A 24,230-nucleotide genomic window follows, 5' to 3' on the forward strand; every position below is an offset into this window, starting at 1 on the left:
GGGAGGACAGAAAGTCAGATGGGATTTAGACATATGCAGGGTTTGACAACAAAACTGATTATAAATCCAATATTTGGCTACATAGCTACGCAGATTTTGTGTATTTTGATATTTGAGTAGTTTTATTGTAATTGCACAGGAGCTCAAATAGAGTAAGGCAAGGCAGTTTTATTTATATAACGCATTTCATACACTATGGCAACTCAATGTGCTTTACATAAAACAAACATTTAACAGTAAGAATTGGAAATAAAAAAAACATAGTAGAGTAAAACTTAAGGAAGGAAGGAAAGAAGGAAAGGAGGAGAGAAAATGAGGAAAGAAGGGACGAACAGAGAGAAGGAAGGGAGGAAGGAAGGAAGGAAGAAAGAAGGAAAGGAGGGGGAAGGAAGGAATGAAGAAAGGGAGGGAGGAAAGGAAAGAACAAAGGGAGGAAAGAAAGGAAGGAAGGACGGAGGAAAGAAGGAAGGAAGGTAGGAGGGAGGGAGGAAAAAAGGAACGAGGGAGGAAGGAAGGAAAGAAGGACAGAGGAAAGAAGGAAGGGAGGAAGGTAGGGGAAGGAAGGAAGGAAGGGAGGGAGGAACAGTCAAAACAGACGGTGTCAATTTGACCCGGGAGGACGACACAAAGGTAATAATAATAATAATCTACGCTGGTTATATCTTATATTTGTAATTAAGTATTTTTTTAAAACAGTCTGCACACCAACCTGTGGATATTATTTATCCATTATGAATTTTAGTCATGATAACATTTTACTACTCTGATAAGGAAACTTGGCTGTGATAGAAAGGTCTGGAGCGAGGCCAATATTTTACTTACCACCTCCACTGTACACATAAAGGACTTTGGCAAAAAGCATGAACCTCCTACGTCTTTAAAAAGAATCCAACAGAAATAATCTCAAACACTTGTGTATGAACAACGGTAAGCACAAAGTAGTCCACTAGAAATTCCTGCAGCTGTGACAGCAAACTGTAAAGTAGTTGTGCAGCAATTAGTAACAATTAGCATCATGGTGGCAGTGCATGTGACTTTACTTTTGTCATTTAGAAAACTTGCAGACAGACACAAACCATCTTCTCATGTTTGCTGCTATTTGTTCAGCAGACACAAACGCACAAGCTGATGAAGTATTTATGGGGAATCTCTCTTTGCTCTCATCATCATTGTTCTCGCATTTGTCAAGATGTCATAAAAATCTGCAACAAAGATGGTGCATAAAGTGTTAATATGACCGATATGTGAATTTAACCCTCCTGTTGTCCTCCTGGGTCAAATTGACCCCATCTCTTTTGACTGTTCCTTCTTTCCTTCCGTCCTCCCTCCTTCCTTTCCTGCCTTCTTTCCTTCCTTCCTCCTTCCTTACTCCTTTCTTTCCTTCCTTTTTTCCTTCCTTCCTTACTCCTTTCCTTCCTCCCTCCCTCCTTACTCATTTCTTTCCTTCCTTCCTTCCTCCTTTCCTTCCTTCCTTCATCCCTCCATCCTTACTCCTTTCCTTCCTTCCTTCCTTCATCCCTCCATCCTTACTCCTTTCTTTCATTCCTTTCTTACTTCCTCCTTTCCTTCCTTCCTCCCTCCTTACTCCTTTCTTTCCTTCCTTCCTTCCTCCTTTCCTTCCTTCCTTCATCCCTCCATCCTTACTCCTTTCTTTCCTTCCTCCCTCCATCCTTACTCCTTTCTTTCCTTCCTTCCTTCCTTCCTTCTTCCTGTCCTTCCTTGACCAGAGGACAACAGGAGGGTTAAAAGTTGCTTTAGTGTTAAAATGAGAAAAAGTCTCACATAAAGCGATCAAACAGGATCTCTTCCATCTGATTGTTATAATTTCCCAACATCAAAAATGATGTAAAGACCACATTGATCACAACCTAACAAGAAACTTGAAATAATATTTTTAGACATTAACCCTCCTGTTGTCCTCGAGTCAAGGAAGGAAGGAAAGATGGAAGGACGGAAGAAAGGAAGGAAGGACGGAAGAAAGAAAGGAAGGAAGGAACGAAGGAAGGAAGAAAGGAAGGAAGGAGGGAAGGGAGGAAGAAGGAAGGAAGGAAAGATTGAAGGAAAGATGGAAGGGAGGAAAAAGGAAGGAAAGGAGGGAGGAAGGAAAGAAAGAGAGAAGGAGGAAGGAAAGAAGGAACAGTCAAAACAGACGGGGTCAATTTGACCCAGGAGGACGACAGGAAGGTTAAAAAAAAAATTATGTGCAAGTGTAAAAAAAAAAAATCTAATGGCTTTGAGACAGGGTTTATTTTAGGTGAATTCCGCGTCACTGAAGCTCATTTGCTTCCATATAATCTGTTTTGCTCTCACTTCAGGACATCTTAATTTAATCAGTTGGCTTTCAAGAGAAAATAGCCCATCATTAGTTTGTTAAAGTAGCTCTGCGAATGTTTTCTATGTATTCTTTCAGCAATGGTGCAGCATCCTGAGAGGATCAACCACATGGATCATGGATAAAAAAAAAAGAAAGAAGAATCACACCAAAAATTCGGTAAAATGTTTTTATTGGAACATTTAGATACTTTCATGTGACCAGTAATTGTTTTATATGCTGTAGCCTGCACAAAAATCAAGACAGTGTTTGATCAAATGTAAAATAACCTTAACTACCGTGCAAAAAAAACCAAGGGCCCAATGGTTCAAGGGTCCCCGAAACCAGAATCAGTTTGAAGTCACTGTTGTTAAAGAGTACTCCACCGATTTAACATTGCACTCCTATAATATTGTCAGACTCACGATGGACAGTTTTTTAAAAGGATAAAAATGAAACACAGCTCCCTCTGGAGCCACAAAAGGCTTTATACAACTGTTCTTTTTCACATATGCAATAGTAATCCCCGACACCTGCAAGCAGAGTTTGATGTGTAAAATTGGTGAAGTTCCCCTTTAACCTTTTTTTTTTTTTTAATGTTTAAATGATCACATTTTCTCCAACATAATAAAGCTGCTTAGTGTACGTATATTATAGTTTAAAATGAATTTAAGGATGTTTTACAGCAGAAAAACTCTACTGTAAGAAAGAATAACCTGCACCACAGTTTTTTTTTATGGTTCACAACAATATTTTGTATAGTGTCTTGTAGTATTGTGTATAATATGTGGAAGCTTTGAGAAGATCTTAAACTGCGCTCCTTCACCTCCATGAACAAAATACTGAAGTTGTGGTTTTCAACCAACAGCAGCGCTCTGGAGATGAGGTTATCGTAAAGGGAAATGTTGCTAAAAAGACTACCACATCTCATACAGTAACCCATGCCTGAAAGTATCACTGCTGCATAAAATTGCAGAGAAAATGCTGAGCTCTTAAATAAAAGAGCATAGCTTTTATTTTTTCCATTTATGCTATATATAAAAGTATACAAAAAAATCAAAATATACTGTACTATAATTAATTGTCATTACACATTGCATACGTTTGCTTTTGAACCAGTATGTACATTTTAAAAAATATAAAAATGTATTTGAAATGAGGTTTCTTACTTAAATTTGCATTCATGGCTCATACCTAACATCTTGATTCTAACATCGGCTCACAGGCTTCATCGTTTTCATTTCGTTCTTTCAAGCTCTCCTCTTTAGTGTCGGATTTTTCGCCCCCTTGTGTTTGTGATGAGTTCAGAACTTTCACTTTAAAAACATCCAATTTCTCAGGTAGTAGACCTTTGTTGAACAGCAGATCCGCCAGGTAGGAAAAAAACAAGATGGCCACCAGAGCAGAGAGCATGCAGATGGTTCTGATTGGGGAACGCTGGATGTAAACACCATTTACCAGAATGCATCCTGGGAATTTGATGATGGCCGGTAGCCCCAGCAGCGGCTCCCCGCACAGGATCCTCAAAAGCACGCCTACTATGCAACCCAGAACGGCCCCGTAACCGTTGGAGATTTGGAAGAAGAGGACGCAGATGAGCTGAGGCAGCATGAGAGTGTAGGTGAGGTCGGATCGAAGCATCCAGATCATCAGGACGCTGTTGTCCAGGAAGGTGAGAGACGTACCGGCCAGACCCACCACCACTACCGACGCCCGGATCACCCACTGGATCTCCTGCTCTGACGCCTGGAGGGAAGAAAACAGTCAAAATGTATAGATCATCCATCTTTCCTTAGTGACACAATAAAGTAGTTTTAAAGAGACTGGAGACATGTGCAAACCTTTTGGATTGTCTCAATACACAACAGTGCACTACCTTTCCGCAGTTTAGGGGTTAATAGTTAACTGATATAACTATTTTACGGTTTAATAGTATTAATACTGGTAGAAATGCTTTTAAAGTGTTTCTATCTTGTGCATAAGGGTCACAAATAAGGTTTGGCAAGATGAACAATTCAAAAATATCTTTAAAAAATTGTCTTAAAAGCAGCATCAGGTTTGTTAAAATGTACATTTAGTATTTTTGTTGATTTTATCAGTTCAGTTTGCTTGTATTGTCCCCTAAGGGAAACTTGACTTGCAGACAGGTTAGACAACTATCAAAAACATAATCACATGTAAAAACAAGACAGACAAATCACGAGCAACAATCAAGTCTGGCTGAATTGAAACCACTAAGAAATTACATTTGCACCATTTTTTTTACCAAAAGACTGAATGCTCCTGAAAATGTCAAATAGCATAACCACAAAATAATGATAAATATTAAATATGTTGTCCACCTACAGTGTATTTAAGTGGACTTATACAAATAATTACATGCACATAAAATATTTCCTAATAATTATTGAAATAATAATAATTAATTGATTACGAACAGCAGATTAGAATATGAATATGTCTGTTAGGACCTCTGCTGCTGACCCAGTGGCATAATGGATCAGACTCTAAGAGGATTGTGGTTTTAAGTCTCGCATGTGCACCTGCTTCTAAACCAGCTGAGCCATCAGGTCTTTGTGAGCTGCATCAGCTCTCGTACGCAGAATAATTACATATGAAGTATCAGATGAGAGTCTTTGCTGAGCAGACTCATAGTTCCAAACATGAGTTATTTTAGTTTTGGAACTGTACTTTTTAATGTGTTTTTATCTGCGTATCCATCAGGGTGAATTTTCTGCAGATTCTTCCATCAGTCTGTTATTCCTCTGTGTTTTTCTGTGCTCATTGTTGCAGAACATACATACAGATCTGTACAGTGTTATTCTTCAAGCCAAGCCACAAAGTCTGCAGCGTGAGAATATTTAGGTTGGGAGGATGTGGCAACTAAATGTCACACTTTAGCACGAGGAACTGTTTCCTGTTTCCTTCTGACACAAAACGTTGGTTTCTGTTAACCGTGTCTTCAATGAATGTGTTAACCAGAAGTTTCTTTACTCTAACCATGATGATGATCACCTTCACTAACTGAAGTAGTAATTTTAGATCAAAATATGATCTTTTCCTTAATGCTAACCACGTTGTTTTTATGCCTAAACCAAACATTATAAAACGTATTTATTCAACAAATAATGTTGCCTTTTTGAGGACAATCCTCGATCTCATTTAAATGAAACTGTACCTCATTTTGAAGTTAATGTCTGTTGACCGAGGGGGAGCCCCAACAGGAGGGTTACTTTCACTATTGACTCATCAACTGACTTTGTTTCTATTGACAGACAACCTTTACAAATACCCACAAAGCAACATTGATGTCATTAAATGTGTTGTTTTGTCCAATAACCCCAAAAAGTTGATTTACTTTATAATGTAAGACCAAGAAATCCAGCAAAAAATTACATAGGCTGCGTTCAGACTGCAAGCCAAAATCCGATTTTTAGCCAATCTAGATTGGAACCAGATGGCTCTTATGAAGTCTGAACAGTCATAAATCACATGAAATCCAATTTTTGCAAACCAGATCGAAACCACCTTTGGGAGGTAGTTTCAAATCGCATTTGGACAGATGTGTCTGAGTCTGAACAGCTCCAAACACTCAAATCGGATTTGACTGTCCGTGACGTCTCTCTACATCTCTACGCTACATCACTCTATGCGACACCAGACCCGGCTTATTCCAGTTGTTGTTGCTAGCTGATATCAATGGAGGCAATGGAGGACGTTGAAAACATCAGTCTTTGGACAGAGGACCAAACCAAATTCTTAATTAATCTTTGGGGAGATGGCTCCGTTCAAGCGAAGCTCGAGGGGTTTGTTGTTGCTGTCGCAATTATATGACATCACACAATACACCCTAGATGACGCCTCCGCTCCGACGACGTTGCCACAGCAACCTGTCAGATTAGTCATTAATGTGGCCCAGTCTGAAACGAGCCAAATCCGATTTGGTCACTTGCTAAAAACAGTGTGGACACTCACTCTAAAAATCAGATTTGAGAAGGAATCAGATTTGAATCAGATTTGCCTGCAGTCTGAACGCAGCCTTAAAAGATTAATAGTGTTAATATTTGTAGAGTTTTGAATTGTTGCAGCTCTAGATTTACGATTAAATCACTTGTAAACGATACAAACTGCCAACTGTGATGGTTTTACCTGGGTCCTAAGTATGTTCCTGTAGATGTTGGAGGTGAAGATGGAGGCGGCGGAAAGCAAGGCAGAGTCAGTCGATGACATCACTGCGGCGGCCACGGCCCCGATGCCGATAATGGAGATGTAGGTTGGGGTGAGGTGCTGCAGGACGATCGGCAGGATGAGACCCGTGTCCCCGCGTTCAAATGGAGACGGGGAACCATAAGAGGTCAAGTTCCAGTCTGAGGAGCACAAAAGACAGTTTGGTAAGCAGCCGAAAAAACAAATAACAAGTTCACTTTGGTTCAGTTCCCCATGCTTATTTTCAATCTTCACCAGTGTATATATTTATAAGAATGTTTAAACACCCAAATTACCAAGAGGAAGTGCAAATGACACCACTTTTTTCTTGTTTCCTGAATGTTGTTCTGCACTGAATCTATCGTCAACTAATCACAACTCCACAAAAAAATTGTAAAATGCAATTAGTTGACGATAGATTCATCTGGTAAAGCTACACAAAATACAAAAATAGGTAATATAATACCTCAGTATGTCGTGCAGCTACATCAGATACAAAAGCTGAACATGAACACAAATGCAAATTAAACCAGATGCACAGCAGTATCTTCAGTCCCTTGATTTGAATGAATACAAAGACTGAAATGCAATATTTAATCATTTTAATCACAAAAGAACTAATGAACCAAGTGGAAGCGGAAGAGCGATTACCATTTCTTCTTTGCATGCATGATCTGCAGTACATTTACACTGCTATTACAAAACGTTTGGTACTGAAGTGAAACTCATTCTCGCTTCCATTTGAAACCATCATCAAATTTGAACTTTCTGGTTAATTGCATGAAGGTATGAGTCCCACCTGTTGATGCGGCCACTGCACCGAGGAGTATGGGAGGGATGCCTAATGTGGGAACGATGAACGCAGCGGTGAAGCAGGTGATCTTGGCAGTACTTGAGGAGGCAGCTGACAGCGTCCTCTGATGGAAATTCTGAAGCCCCAAGTTCCCCAAACCCTTAAAGGTACAAAAAGAAAGAATAAAAGAAGTCAAGACCACTAAAGTCAGGATATGACAGGATTAAAGTTATGCTCGATTATTATATTAAAATGTTTCTTGTGCCATTCAAATTCAATTCTGACTTAAATCTTTCATGGCTTCCTGTTTGCCTAGCGCCTGCAGAGAGAAACTTCCTTGACGCAGTTGCTAAATGGGACTTTTAGGTTTATATACTAACTAACTGTTAATCACAGTGACTAAAGCTTGTGTTTGGATAAAATAAAGTATGTACAGTATGTTAATTAGTGAGTTTTAACAGGGTTTGTAGTTGTATTTTTTAATTTCCGTCTTAATGCTAAACTAAGCTAATTGGGTCCCTGCTCCATCTCTGTATTTAAATATACCGACATGAAAGTAAAAAAATATCCTCTTGTTAAACTCTTTTTTATTGTGAGTATGACAACAAGTCACAATTTGGATATATGAGCTAAATTCAGACAAAATATGCTTTGATGCAGAGGAACAGGAAGTGTTGGAGATTTCTAGAAATAGCCTACATCCAAAACTGTGGTAGCTGTTGTTGAACCACCTTGGTTTGAGGAAAATCATCAGGGATTTATCTTTTAATACTCATCTCTGTGACCTAAATGTAACAGAACATGAGAGGCACAAACTGGAGCTGGAGCAGCTCAAAAAACGCTTACCTAAAAAAACCTCCACCTCCTCACACCTCTTCATACACAGCTCTAACACACAGCATTATACATTACAATATATATATATATATATATGTACTTCATCCAAGCTTATAAACAGATTGAGCAACAGCATCTGTCTTTACAGTAGCTGGGTTTCCTTTCCAGGATGTCAGCAAAAGAAAAATCAAATGAATGTATGTTTCCATTCACTGCTGTCTTTTCAAACATTTGGAGACGCTTTATTTTAAACCATGGCAGAATAAGTGGCTGCAGTGAGACAACGTGATTAAAAGAGCCCCATTCAAACCTCAAATGGTGAAAAACAGTGTAGAAAAACATGATGGGAAATATGACATTTCTGTTTGTTTCATGTATGAATATGACAAGCGTTACTGAAACATAAGTTGACGTCAAAGCTACTTCAATATCTGTTTCCATCACATTTAACACTTGTGGATGCACCAACTTTTTCACTTCAGCCAATTGTAAAAAATTCTTAACGATATTTTTAGTTTTTTATGCAAAGATTGAAAATGTAAATACAATCATGAGGATGAAAATATAACTAGTATTTCATAACTAACAGCAATACAACATGAGCTAGCTGTGTAAAAGTCTCATTTTGCAACTTCTTCAATGAATCATTTTTTTGCAAGCGTTATGCTAACAGGAACCGTTAGGAAGCATGTCCACATACCACCTAGTTGCACAACACAGATCACAGTCTAATGAAACGGAAATAGGGACATCATCAGCAAAAAGAAGAGATGCCAACGTCATAGTTAGATACTCTCCAGACCTTGCCTGAAATGTCATAATCTGTAGATTTAAACAGTGAGGGGGGGCAGGGGGATTCATTATTGGAGGCCTTAACCTTTGTGTCGTCCTCCCGGGTCAAACTGACCCCGTCTGTTTTGACTGCTCCCTCTTTCCTCCCTTCCTTCTGTCTGTCCTTCCTCCCACCTTCCTCCCTTCCTACCTTCTTCCCTCCCTCCCTACCTTCCTCCCTCCCTCCCTTCTTCCCTCCCTTCCTCCCTCCCTTCCTCCCTCCTTTTCTTCCTTCCTTCCTTCCTTCCTTCCTCCCTCTTTTCCTTCCTTCTTCCTTCCTTCCTTCCTTCCTTCCATCTTTCCTTCCTTCCTTCCATCCTTCCTCCCTTCCTTCTTTCCTTTCCTCCCTTCCTTCCTCCCTCCCTCCTTTTCTTTCTTCCTTCCTTCCTTCCTCCCATCCTTCCATCTTTCCTTCCTTCCTTCCTTTCCTTCCTTCCTTCTTTCCTTCCTTCCATCCTTCCATCTTTCCTTCCTTCCATCATTCCTTCCTTCCTTTTTTCCACCTTTCCTTCCTTCCTTGACTCGAGAACAACAGGAGGGTTAAACACAAGCTTCATCTTGAACAAACTGTGTGATATTAGGTTTTCTAGTTTCCATGAGAACCCTTCCACGCTTACCAGCAGTAAAAAGTTATCGATCCACCTCCAGACTCTGTCTGACTCCAGAGACCCAACCCACGGAGACTGGAAGGTGTAGTTGTAAGCCGTCTCAGTGATGTCCTCCACAGCGGGGCACATCAGGGCGAAGGGGACACACAGCCACTAACAAAAACAACGACCTTTAGTCAACTACAGTACACTAACAGCCAACCTTTCAGACTGTCAACACAAAGAGGAATGTTAGCAGACAGACATTGCTCATTAAGAATATAGTAAAGGTTTCTGAGACACTTATCACATCCAGCAGTTAATGAGCAACATTAAAATTCCTTTGGAGTCGTGTTTCTGTCCACCTGGTGAATGTAAGTCCAGTATTCACTCTCTTTTAGATCTGTTTTTCTAAATGCTCAGCTAGGTTCCCTTTGGTGCTGAGCAGGTGGTATAAAATGGCTTTTTAGAGCTTAGAGCTCTGAAAACAGCTGCCTACTGCAGCCTAAAATGACACTTTGAAAGTGCCGAGTGAACCAAAACAGTGAAGTTGCAGCCAGACAGCTAAACAATGAGCTGAAAGTCACTATAAAGCTCCGTAAAGCCGAGGGGAGCTGCAGCGTAGCGTCACTGATAATTTTCTGTAGGTTCATCACTACGAGCATTTCTGACCTCACATATTTGTCTTTATTGTCATAAGAGTTTTACTCAAAAATACAATTTGAAACTAGTTAGTAGCACACAACCTAAAATTAAAACTGAAGTTGGTAAAGCTGCTAACCTAAATCCTTAAAGGAACGGCTTAGCATTTTAGGAAATACACTTTTGTTTTCTTGCCCAGAGTGAGATGTGAGTGAGTGAAGGAGGTTTGATACCACTCTCATTTCTGTGCTTTGATTATATGGAGCTAAAGCCTTGGCACAAAGACAGTAAGCAGGGGGGGGGGGGGACACAGCTAATCCAGTTCTCTCTGAAGTTCAAAATTATGCAAAACCTTTGAAGTGCACTTTTAATAGATTGGTCCATGACCCCCCCCAAAGACAGCCAGGTAATAAATTAGGAAGCGGGCGGTAAGGGGACGATAACTCACCAAGCTGATGAATATGAGGATGAGCTGTATAATGTCTGTGTAGGCCACAGAGTAGAGACCTCCCATCAGTGTGTAGGTGATGGCCACAGCAGCAGAGATCCAGATGCTCACAGTGTAGGACAGATCCAGGATCACACTCATGGTGACTCCTGTTAAACCCATATACATGATTGTTATATATACATGGAGTTACTTGTCAAGAGTGTTAAATTATAATATTTAGCATCTTTAATTGGACCAGTACAGTACCACCACTAAGACCCTTGGTATATAACTTTTAACCTGTATGTCACTAAGCTCGTCAAGTCCTGTTTTCTTCAGCTAAGAAATATCGCAAAATAATCGTCAAGTCTTCGATGGATCTCGAGCCATTAGTTCAAACTTTCAATTTCCCTTGACTCCATTATTCTAATTACATTTGGTTCAAAATATAGCTGCCAGGTTATTAACTAGAACCACCCAGAGGTCCCACGTTACCCCCCTTCTTACATCCCTTCATTGACTTTCCTTTAAAAAATACAGAATAAATGACAAGATCCTGTCGATAACTTATAAGGCTCTGCATCACCTTTCCCTCCAGTTACATTTCTGATTGTCCCTTCATCCTCATTCTTTGTTTCTTGATAACCCCTGATCCCCAAAACTCTGCCTTTTATCAATCCCTCACGCTAACAGTAAAGGTAGCCATGCCTTTGCCAGTTATAGTCGCAAACCTCTGAAATCATCTCCCCCAGTCTATCAGATTTGGTGAATCTTTGGACTGTTTTAAGCGGGTTATAAAAACTCATCTTTATAAGCAAGCCTTTTTTCTTTTTTTTAAATAGATCTTCATCCCCATTGTATGTTTTTTTTTTGTTGGTCTGTTTCTCATTGTGCTTGGTTTTAGTTTGTTTGTTCATTTGTATTTTTCATGTGTGCATGTGTATAATCGTTGGAACTGTGTGATTTACAAGATGCTACTATATACTGTAAATAACTCTCAATGTTTAACTAAATCTAACCTTAAAACTACAGTTGAAACATTTTTATTATCAAAGAATTAGAGTGGTGATTTTCTGCATGTTTATTGAATTTAGTACTGTGTTTGTATCAAAAGCCTCTGTGCTGTAGACCATGGTTGTTTTTTTTAAAAAGAGCCACACCGTTACACTAGGCGACATGATTCTTCGCCCCGAAGACTCAAGTTTGTTTTTAGAAACTGCTCAGAAGACTAAAACAGTAATCACATTTTCAGTCTCAGGAGACAAGCTCCCTGTACAGCAGATGCCACTATGCATGTGCAGGAATGCGGTTTACAGAGGTTCATAGCGTGTTGTGCTACAAATCACAACCTCTTCACTTTGTATGACATTGTACATTTCTCAAAGAACTTCAGTACAAAGTCAAGAGGTTGTGATATGTAGCTCAAAAGGCTAACAAAGCTGTAAACATAACTGCTTTCTCACACATGCTCAGTGTCGTCTAACTTACACAGAACTACTCTCCAGAGACCGGAAACGACACAGCTGTTATTAGTCTTTGGAGCCGTTTCTAAACAGACTAACATGACCGATCTCTTAAAGGAACATGTCAGGCAGTGTAGTGTTGTGACTCACTGACCTGACCTGTCCTTAATAGTTTTTTCGACAACAACACATATATCAGGCTTTAGATACACACACAATAAATCTCATGATCACGCAAAACAAATGTTTACTGTGGGAATGTCAACACTGATCCCAAGAATAAACCATGCTTTCTATTCTTAGTGGGACATTTGGACAGAAACTCAATACCAAACTCTTGTCACAGGTACATTGTTATACCGTTTGAATTATTGGAGGGGTGAAACAGGATGGAGCTAATCATCTTTATTTACCAGGGGAAGGTTTGCTTGGAGCTTGTGCTCATTTTCAACAGTATCATTGTTCAATTAACACAGATCACACCTTGGGAATGCAAAGTTATCTGTTGATTAGTAAACTCTTGATAGCACTGCTATATTAATGCTTTTAATGAAATAGATTTGCATGTATTTATTTAACTTCAGATTACAGTCAGTGAGTCAGTAAGGACTTAATGTCTTACTTATCACAGGTTAAATAAGGGCGTGATGGACTCCAGGGTGGTGTGTACGCAGGTTGCACTGCAATGCATATCTTGTGCATATCTACCAGGAATATAAAAGGTGACCTGAGATGACCAGAGATAATTTGGCACAGGTTGCAGACAAGGCTGAGGAAAACCGCTGTGTCCATTGTGACCAAGCCTGCATTCATCTGAAAGTAAGGTTACTTGTGTTTACATTAGGGAAGTAGTTGTCTCAGAAAGATTACTGCTTACTGATAACTACGTTTTTTTATAAGCCACTTTCTCTTATCGCTGTTCAGGCTTGAAGGTCCCAGGAAATGTAGGAGTCACTGGCTCGGTTTCCACACTAGCTTCCCTTGCCAAAGTTTTAATGAATGTTGAAATGTTGAGCTTATGTCAAAGTAAACTCATCCTGCAGCCTCCTCACAGTAATAACTTTTCAATGGCATCATTTAACACCTATAATTACATTCTGATAAGTTTCCAGTTATGTTTTGGTTACATCTGATAATGGTGCATACATCTGTGAATACATGTGAATTGACTGATACAGCAAGGAGCCAATCAAAACCAGCTTTGGCTAGAGAATTGTAAACTAGATTTTTCGAATTCAATTTTTTAATTAAAAAAACCAAGCTCCTCGTCATCCCAGCCAGTCCATCTTTACAAGAGACCAATATCCAGCTCGATTCAACCCAACTCATGCCCTCAAAGTCTGCCCAAAACTTGGGATTCAGGATTGATGACCAAATAACCTTTAAGGTCCACCTGGCCTCAATTGCTTAGCCATGTCAATTTGCCCCGTACAACATCGGGAAGATCAGACTGTACATATCTGAGCATGCAGAACAAGTCCTGATACAGACTCTTGTAATATCACGCATTGACTACTGCAAATCCTCATTGGCATGTCTTCCCGCATGTACTTTCCAACCCCCCGCAGATGATCCAGAACATGGCGGCATGTCTGATCTTTAACCAGCCATGTCATATCCCCCCACTGGCTCCCAGTCGCTGCCCGCATCAAATTCAAAACCATGACGCTCAATTATAAAACAGCAATTAAAACAACTCGTCTTAGCTGAACTTCCTATTCAGATGTATGCTCCCTCTAGCTCACTATGCTCTGCCAATGACAGGGCACTAAGTCGCTAGCTAGACACTTATCTTCTGTTAGTTACCGAACTCTGTTCCATCCGCAGTCCCTCTCAGTCTATAAGAAAAGGCTAAAGTTATTTCGCAAACACCTCTGCACTCAATGGACTGAACAAAACCACCCACATCCAACAAAAAAAACCTTCTTCTGCACTGACTGTTGCTACCTACGTCCTTTCGGACACTACCTTAGCATCATGGCACTTACTCGTGTAGTTTTCTTCTGACTAGATCCATGCTTGTGTTTTATCAACTCTCAGATGTACGTCGCTTTAGATACTGTAAAAGCGTCTGCTAAATGAAACTGTAAAATTGTAATCAATAGTAAAAGTGACAAGAAAAGAGATCCAATGTAAGACATCTGCATTTGTTTACCTCAGTGTTTAGTTATTATGATAGTGCAGTTTGTTTATTTACCACCATAAAAACTGTCTCAAGCCCATCACTCATGTGGTTGTTGGCGTAATTTAAGGTCCTGTTCCCTTTGGAGTTATTTCAGACCAACTGTACAATTAGACGGGTTGTGTTTCACTCTACACTTAGCAAAGAGCTGCGATCGACAGCTGCTGCGCTGCCAGGGTCAACATATAAGGATCAAATGCATCACACACAAATAAAAACACACACACACACACACACACATGCACATACACGCACACACACACATACACTCACTGAAGGTGTTACATATAAAAACATTCTTACCTAATCCTATGAGTGTTCCTGTCACCCACATAATCTCTGATACGAGTGAAGCCATGGACAGAGCGGCCGTCGGCACTTTTCCATATTTGATCTGGAAAGGATCCATCATGGTGACATACTTATTGTTTCTCATCGGCTCGGCAAAGAACAGGCCACCTCAATGATGAAACAGGAAAAGAGACAGATTTAGACTTATTATCTAACAGTTATTTGTCATTTATTTAAAATGACAAATAGGTCAACATCCAGCTTTTCAATAAGAAAACCTTTAATTAGTTTGATTAAGGGGATTTATAAGTTTAAGCAAAACTGTAGATATAGATAACCTGTTTAAATATACCTCCTTTAATTTCCCCTTTAGAAGCTGCAGAGTTACTGTAGATAAAACGTTTTTTGTTTTCCTCAGGAAATTGTGCAACAGAAATGGTGAGCCACTCAGATCCTTACTCATCTTGTCTCATGATCACCGCTTTTGTTCTTTTTCCCCCTTAATGCTACTGTTTTATTTCCTAAAAAACACACACACACATGCACAAAAATCCAGAATACACTGCATGAATGACTGGCTATCAGGCAGACATAAAATCTGCAGCCACAGTGAAATAATTTTTTCATTTGCCACAAAAGCAGAACCACGTTAATGTCAGCGTACTTTCATCTGAGTGTAAGAGGATAAATCTTTCTGTTCTCATGTGACTTTCATGTGGAGGAGGAATGTTGATTTTTTTTTTCTCTCCTAATCTCCACATATAAGGAAGTTTTGAAACCTGTGGTGTTTTTTTTGTAATTCATCACAACAAAAAAACAAGAGTATATTCAAATTCATTTACATTCTTAAGCAATGCAAATCTGTGACAATTTCTTTTACAGTAACTCTGAACCGCTCTTGTCTCCTTCTAAGTTAGGAGGTGTTTTCCCACAGTTTCAGTATTTCAGAAGTTTCCATCACAATGTAGTGTAGTTCAGACTTTCCATTAAAACAATACTTACTCACGAAACCAAATGCAAAAGAAAAGCACACCTTTGCATGCTAGCACCAACTAATCCTCCATTAAGGAAGCCGTGCCTGTACTGAAATTTGACATATTGGATCCCCTGACTATTATGTAGTACAACTAAAATGCAAAAGTTAAATCCTTTAATAGCTCTAAGACTAATGCCTAAAATCCTGTCAGTCTGTAACCTGATGGGCCAGATGGTTTGTGAAACAGAACCATCTGAGAGGTCATACACAGAAACTGTTTGGAAAAGGGGCAAGCACTCAAAAAATACTTGGCAGGAGATCGGATGAACCATCTGTCCATCACTGTCTATACCTTGCGAGGCAGCTGGACACGAGGCGCCGATTGGTCCGAACCGCCGATGGTTCGGACACAAGGGCAAAACGTGACAAGATGGATTCTCACACAATCTAGTGATGTGCTGATTTCATGAATCTAGCTGCCTCGCAAAATAAGTCATTCCCAGCTGTAGTTTAATAACTAAATCTAACATTTTAACACTCCAACATTAGAATAATTAAATAAATAAAATGCTAAGATACAAAATGTGATACAATACTATCTCTGTCGGGCTTGAATGTTCAGCTCACAGCAGAGCTAAGGCTGATAATGTAGAGTTGAGTCTGGCAAACTAAATCTGAGATAACCTAAAATAGCCACTGTACTGTGGACAAACTATAGACTGTATTGGAAAAAACATGGTGCTGCCAAGGGGAGGCACTGACAAATCATTGATTCTGATGAAATGACCCAGTTACGGTTTGGTTTAGAGCAATTGATACTACTTTGTTGGGGTCAGAGAAAGGTTATTGTTAAAAGATACCAACTGTGACGGTTGGTAGGACACTTTGTTCATCCAAACACACACCCAGACATCCTCCTACAACAACGTCACGCTACTTCCGCCCCTGGCTATAGCGCTCAAGTCTGGTCACAAGATATTTTCTTCTATGTTTTGACTTGGACTTGTCAGACTCTGTAGCTCTGGTCTCTACTATTACAATCTTTGTCATCTATCTAACCCAGCTTTTTAGTCCTTTTGTGCTCTTGTAGCAAACCTCAGAAGCTTCTCTTATGTTTCATATGTATCGTTTCTTAGTCATTTACAAGGGCAGGTATTACTTTCTATCTCTTGTCTTTACTATTACAGTCTTTGTCATCTATCTAGCCCTTTTTTATGTCCTTTTCTGCTCTTGTAGCTAACCACAGAAGCTTCTCTTTTATTTGTCACATGTACTGTTTTTTAGTCATCTAAAAGGACAGATATTACTCATGTTCCATAGTATGTTGTTGCCATGTAAGCACTGAAGCATCCTCATGTCAGATCTCTACTTTTATGCAAATTTGAAAATATATTCTGGGATCATTACCTTACAACATTGAGCAAGATTATATCATATTATATATAATAATTATATGTTTTTCTTAAAGTTTTAAAGACAATTCTAGCAAATAATGCCACATTGGCTTTACTGAAAGTTGTTTCCTGTTCCTGTCACATGTTAGACTTCTCTAAATCCAAGGCACAGCACTGAGATATATCATAGTTTACTTTTCATATTAAACCTCCTGTTAAATTTAGAAAAATCCAGTATTTTATTGGTCAAATTGACCAGCGCTGTTTAAATACCCTGACAAACAGGCAAATAATTAGTTCATGTCATTCAAAATGTCATTATAGCTTTAAGGAATTCAGAAAGAAGAAGTATAAAATCAGTTAATGTACATACTATTTATTACCAACCATTACTTTTTCCTTTCTCGCAAACTGTGACATTTTTACCATGTCTATGTCTTTTATTTATTCTGTACATTAATTTGATCCACTGTGGTTGTTTTAAAGTGCTTAACAAATAAAGTAGGAATGGATTAGATTGGATCCTTTCTTTATTAGTCCCATATGTTCTTATATGTTGTAAAGGCAAGATCACTCACACTGGCTGTCATCATGTTTAATAATTCATTCCTCACATGATAAGCACAATGTAAGAGTTTGCTTACTGTACATGTGTTTCCTGTTCTGTGCACACGTGCTACTGCTGGCACTGTCTTGCTTAGCAATTGTGCTACAGGAACATGCAGATAGGCACTAAAAACATGAGGGTGTTATGAGTAACCATAGGTCACAGAGCCTCACAGAGGAGGCAATGCACACACCAGCCGGTTGTGTGAACCTGAGTGCCAGCAGGCACGGAAACAAAAAAATCTGTTATACAAGTTGTATATAATACAACATGCATCCGTCTGTGTGTGGTCAGGAGCATGCCTCTGCCTGCAGTCTATTTTAATGTCTGTTTTGTGTTGTGTAATAAGGGTTACCGGCTCATGGGGCTGCCAGAGTGGCAATACACTTTGTCTTTAACACACACGATCTCCAGTGGAAGTGAACCTCATGACCTTGCATTGTCCACGTCTACCTGTTACTGCTAAGAGGAAATCTCACCAATGATGAAACACAAGGTTGCTGCAATTGGCATGACGGCCCAGATCAGTCCCATAGAGGGGTTGTAGACTGCCTCCGCTGTTCCCACAATGAATCCTCCTCCAACCCATGTAGCTGTATGACACATACACGCGCACACACACACGCACGCACATTCACGCACGCACGCACATTCACACGCAGAGGACAGTAGCAGGAAGGTTGGCTAGCAGACTTGCACCTGCCTTTGTAACCTGATAACAGAATACTAGCCTGTCTACTGTAACTTTAACAGGAAATTAAATTTAAATAGGAGTTTACTGTAAATTTAATGACCAATCACTTTAAAACATCCGTGTCCTTGAGGCTGTCTCACTACCAGACAGATCTGGAACAAGTAATTTGGTCTGAGAGTCATGATCATGAAATGTGTCATGAAGTAGACATGCTTTAAGAACAATATAATGATTCCTCTCCTTCTGTATCTGCTCAGCTTGACTCAGCTTATTTCAATCCATATTAAGTTCCTGTTTTTAACAGCTTCCTGTTTTTTTTGTCAACAGTTTCTCCTGTTTTCTGTCTCCATACATGAAAAAAACAGCAAATCCTGTTTATTAATTCCTCTTTATACCGTTATACCGAATCCTCTTTTTTTTTCTCTCTTGTTCCATCACCAGTTACTGGCAGAATAAACATAGACTATACAGACATATACATAGCCTACTATATACAATCTGATGATATCTAGATATATACAAAAAATGAAAATTATATGTTGGTTTGTAATTTGGCACATTAGAGCTGGTGGTTGTCTATAAGATTAAATTGGGTGAAAACGCGTTTAAAACAAGAGCGGATGTATTTCATTTTAAATTAATTGATTTAATTTTAATATATTCAAAAAAAAAAACGACTTGCCTAATAATTGGTGAATATAAATAAACAAAGGGGGCTGGTGAAAGAAAAACAAAAAAACGATAATGACGTCAGTAAAATACCAGACGCAGATCTCTCGAGAAAGCGTATTAAAAAGCAAAAGTGATTATTGTTCCATCATGCAGACGGGCGTCTTTGTCGCCGGTCACACAGAGGATACTCGCCTGTCATGGTGAAGATGCCGACCACAAGGTTGATGCCCCGGTTTCCCAGCAGCGCCATCTCCGTCTTATCCCCCTGGACCATCTTGGCTTCCTTTTTCGATTTGAAAGAGGCCCAGATACCGATCCCGAGGACCAGCAGGTAGAAGAACATCATCACGGACACTCCGGGGATATTGAGAGCCATGATGGAGCTGAAGGAGTCCGACTGAAGGACCGAGCGTCTGCCGCGCTGCCTGGATGACACAACACATCCCTCCCTGCTGCTGCATCAACACAGTCATGGAAGAAATGCTCTCGAGCTCAGTGGAGGCGCGTGGAACTGCACATAATCCGCAGCATTTAAACCAAACGCAGCTACACCAGAATATTAGAGTAATATAATATAAGAGAAATAATTGAATGTCATATTTTTTGCTGTTATTTTATTGTACTGTATTTAAGGATAAAGCATTTCCCATTTTGCTCCAAGGGTTAAAATAGCCCTCTGTTTGGGTTAGGGGCAAATATCAACTGTGGGCCTCCCTGTGTATTGTGTATGTATTAATAATCATAATAATTATGCACCATTATTTGGTGGTATTTTGACGTAGAACATTTTTTTTTGGGAATATGCACTATATTAAAGTTATAATGGTGTATAATATTATAGTTTAATGGGCTTTTATTAAATAAAATCCTGTTGTGCAAGGTCAAGGTGACTTTTATTGTTAATGCTATTTAGAGTATTTGAGTTTCAGTCTATCTATATTTTGTTATTACATCTCTATAGTAATAGTTTTCTTTGTTAATGGGGGAGTTTGTCTTTCCTGTGTTGAATTTAAACTGCCTACAAGTGGATGATAGATTCAAAAACCAAGCACAGTGTGAAACAGCCATAGGAATAAGTGTAATTATATATTAAATCCAAAAATATATTTCATATTTATATATATTTTAGTTTAACAGCTGATCAACAATGCACATGCACAATTGTAAGGGTATAATGGAACAAGGAAGAGAAGCCACAGTTGAGCAGTTAAATGAACAGTGTGTGTGAAATCAAACAGCAGTTTATTTTGGACTCACTTATTCATCATAACAGTGTGAGTTTGTAGTGTAAACAAGACACACCGGTTGCTCTTCTGTTGCCATTGTGAAAAAAATAGCTGGAATATTACACCTCACTTTGCTGTCACCACGGTAACAAGAGTTCAATCGGGTCGACAAATCCTAAGGATTATATAATATAAGCTAAAAATAATTAAGGCCTTATAACTAATTCAAAAATCCATCTTGAGCTTGCATTGGAAATTTTTGACAAAGTTTGATCAGGAGCTTTCAACTTCACCAGCCAATCGTCATACCAGAGAACTTGCACTCATGAGATCAGTATTTCCGACCAACAAGCTCTCATTACTGTCAAGTCATTAGAAATGAATTAAATACATTTCTTCCACCTCTCTTTAAACTCAGAATGTATTGTTACCACACTTAAAATACCGTTAAACAGGGGAGGTGTTGTGGTTTTCAGCACATAGACAGTTGTATTGTATTAACAAGAGTTGCTATTTTAGTCACAGTAAGGAGGAGCTGATGCATGCTGTGATGTCTCACTCTCGCCATCAGAGACGCTGATCTGAGGGAAGGTGGTTGAAAGTGTTGCCCCTTCAACTGCAGATAAATAACTGTGTCAATAGTATTGCAATCTATATAAGCAGCAAGCTTCGTATCATTTTCAGAAACTGTGTTATTTTTGATTGCGTAAAAATAAAAACCAGGACCATAAAATAGAAACCGTATCAGTTCATGTAGGAAACATAAACAGAAGAAGAATGAATGAATGCATTACAAGACACAGAATCTGCAGGATTGATATTGTCAGCAGATTATTCTGACCGTAACACCACCTGCATCCTGCTGTTTTTCCCATAATCCAAAGCAACATGCCCGGGCCTTTTCACAGAAACAATAGCACTGTTCACTGTATCTTAGAGCATCCTGCTGGTCACAGGTCAACTGTAGCAAGACCTGAACACAATGTCTGTAAAGACAGGCAGAAAAGAGCCAAATGGAGGGGGGGGGGGGGGGGGGGGGGCTAACAGAGTGGACAGTGAAGCAGAAGGATGATCCTTTGATGGCTTTTAACGTGTTAGAGGATCTGAAAGGCTGAAAGGCCACTGATGTCCTGATTCGTTTCTCTTTTTGAGCACTGTCAGAACGATATTTATGGTTTTAGTTGATTTCTATTCATTGTTCATTGTCACTGTGAGACAAATGTTGTGCTTTCTTCAAATAGTATGTGACAGAAAGTCAAACCGTCCACGTGCTGGATCCATTTTGACCACAGAAAAACAAGCTTGGAATATCTGAAGAGCAATTTAGGTATTAATTGAATACATTTAAATATCCAATCCATTCAACCTCTGAAAGACACAATAGTATATATAATAATATATTATATATCATGAATGCCATTTCATGAGGCTTTCCTACCATGACAAGAGCAAACGTCAAATGTTTGAGGATGTCTTACAGATATAGCGACTAAAATGAGGTATTACATTTTAAATCTTAAAACCTTTGTGTAAACATTTTCATAGCGTTAACATTACATCGTCTAATGTAATGGTAAGTTCAGGAAGGTCTGCGTGTTAGAACCATAAGAACCAATAATGTTCCGGTTACTTCCTACTAATTGTTTTAACCATAGATGTATGAAGAACAACAGCAGCATTTTAATCACAAGACAACTTCAACACTCACAACAATCAACAATAAATCAAGTTTAAGCCATTCTTATATACTCTGTACATTTGTATTTCAGAAGTTTATATTTTGAGTAAAGAACAGGAAAAAGAAGTGAAATCCGACTATTGTTGTTTGTTTATAAACCCTCCCGAAACTGACCAATCAGAAAGGAGTAGTCTGCTCGGTAGAGGGCGTTAAAGAGACAGAAACTAAAACGTCCTTTTTTAGACAGAGGCTGAACTGGCTGGGCTGCATAGGCATTAGTGAATCATGCAAAGATATTCCAGTTGAGCTCAATTATATAAACATAGACCTGGAAATGTGCATCATAGTCCTCTTTAAAGCTGACGCAGCAGAGCCCAAGATATTCTGACTTTTAGTTCCTTGGATAGGTTAAGATCCAAAAATGCTACTATTCCAATACTGAATGTTTTTGTTGGGCCCTCCCGGTCTGGTAAATACTGTCTTCCAAACTCCACACCTCCAGTTTTTCATGCAGATTTTCTGTTAGCAATTTATAGTCTCTACGTCCAAGCCAACATAACATCATCAGGGTTACTTTCTCAGACAAGACAAAGCTCCACCAGAACCACAGAGGACATTACACAACTATTTTCCCAGGCTGAACAGTCTTATGGCAAGTAAATTAATCTCAAGGCTAGAAGCTTTGCAGCTAATTGACTGTAGTTCCACTTCCACACAAACATGTGGTTAAGTAGTTAAGATAAAGTTTCATTTGATGTACTGACATCAGCCCTTCATGCAAATATTCACTTCCTCCATTATCCCAAACACCCAGTGGGATCTATGTAAACCACTGGACAATATTCAGCCACATTCAAAGCAGCCAGCTGAGCTCTGTGGCGATAAGGCGGCTCAGTGCTGCAGCAATAAATGGCTTCCTAGGAAGAACGATGTCACATACTGTTATACAAAGCCCTGACGCACACATACACAAAACTCAAACTAAACATGTTGAGTGATATTCGGACAGACGTGCTGTTTGTCTGTGATGCTGATTGCGCAACCATTTGAGAGTTGGGGGGGATTTTTTTTTTTAGCAATGAAGTCTTATTGTTGTTGTTTTTGGATTGCAACAAATGTGCTTTTGATGGATGGAAGTTGACTCAGTGTTTGTCACAGGTAAGATAATACTTTAAGTTAATCAATGTGACATTGCTAAATATGAAGATGGAGTAATGTTGGCTTCAGTAGACAGCAATATAAAAAAAACTCTATCATGTTGAAGGAAATATTGAACTTGAATTAACCAGAATTTTTAACCAGAACATTAATTCAAATGGCTGTATGATGTAGTCCTGAACCCACAGATCATTCTTACCAACTCTGTACTTTTGACTTTGCCTCTTTTAGCTTGTACTTTAGGTTTTATGGCCAATTTACTGTCTGGTATAGTCTCAGAGCTGGTTTTGATGACTTAAAGCTTCTCTTGGTCAGTAACATTCACAATTAAATTAAGTTTTTACGGAGGAATCTAATTTAAATGGAAGCAACCATGTATAGTTTGCCATTAAACATAAATGTTTCCTATTCTCATCCAGTCAAGACATTTCTAGATGCTATTTCTGAGAAAATATGAAATCAAATTTGAGTGAGGGCAGTGCAGGAGTACAAGACTGGACTGAAGCTCAGTGCCTAGTTTGGAAAGACTTTACACATCAGCGGTCATGGGTGACACAGATGACAAAACGCTCTGTTATCTAGCCCGGCTTTTCTACCTTTAAACAAAAATACACTGAATCCTTTGTTTTAATGTTGACACGTGCAACTGTTTTGTGTTTCTTTTGGTCTTGTGAAGGAATGGCTTTGGTCTTGCTTTTGAATCAAACTGGTCTGAGACTTTCTTCACTACAAACTACAAACGGCCGCATCCATGACTTCAGTTGAGCAACACCCTCAGAGGATCTCTATGCTTATCTGAACAGCTGAACACATAAATAGCCACCGCATGGCCTTCTATGGCTGACAGCAGCACAGTGACAACAACTGTCCCCGTCCTCAACAACGTCACAGACAACCTCAATGCCACCTTGCACACCACTGTCCAGGTGGCCAAGGTGATCAACTGGTTAACCTTCGCTATTGGGCTGCCTGCCATTGGACTAGCTATTTACACCCTGAAGAATCTGTCCAAAGGTTTGTCTTCACTCTGCTATTCGGTCATAAATTGTCCAATATGTTATACACCTATCATAGAACAGATTACAAAAATACATGATGACAAAGCAATGCACAAAAATAAAGACAAGGTGTTTATAACATCGCACTATTAGTGTTTTTGTAAGTTTTCCAGCAAGCATTAATCTGGGGATTAGCGGGGCAATGTCTCGAAGGTTGGATAATGGCCTGTAGCTGGCCAGTGCGTTACCATCTA

General features: G+C 39.2%; 1 protein-coding gene across 1 annotated transcript; it reads right to left on the reverse strand.

Annotated features, from left to right (window-relative positions):
- Nucleotides 1-2,493: 2,493 nt before the first annotated feature.
- On the reverse strand, nucleotides 2,494-19,375 carry LOC133991486 (high-affinity choline transporter 1-like). Its single transcript, XM_062429915.1, has 8 exons — nucleotides 19,109-19,375; nucleotides 18,030-18,143; nucleotides 14,586-14,741; nucleotides 10,656-10,804; nucleotides 9,596-9,739; nucleotides 7,317-7,470; nucleotides 6,461-6,678; nucleotides 2,494-4,057 (listed from the first exon to the last, which is right to left on the reverse strand). Exons 1-8 carry the CDS (start codon nucleotides 19,290-19,292, stop codon nucleotides 3,506-3,508), a joined length of 1,671 nt encoding a protein of 556 aa, XP_062285899.1. The 5' UTR covers nucleotides 19,293-19,375; the 3' UTR covers nucleotides 2,494-3,505.
- Nucleotides 19,376-24,230: the final 4,855 nt, after the last annotated feature.

The sequence above is a fragment of the Scomber scombrus genome, chromosome 12 (genome assembly GCF_963691925.1).
Source record: "Scomber scombrus chromosome 12, fScoSco1.1, whole genome shotgun sequence".
In the NCBI taxonomy this organism is placed as follows: Eukaryota; Metazoa; Chordata; class Actinopteri; order Scombriformes; family Scombridae; genus Scomber; species Scomber scombrus.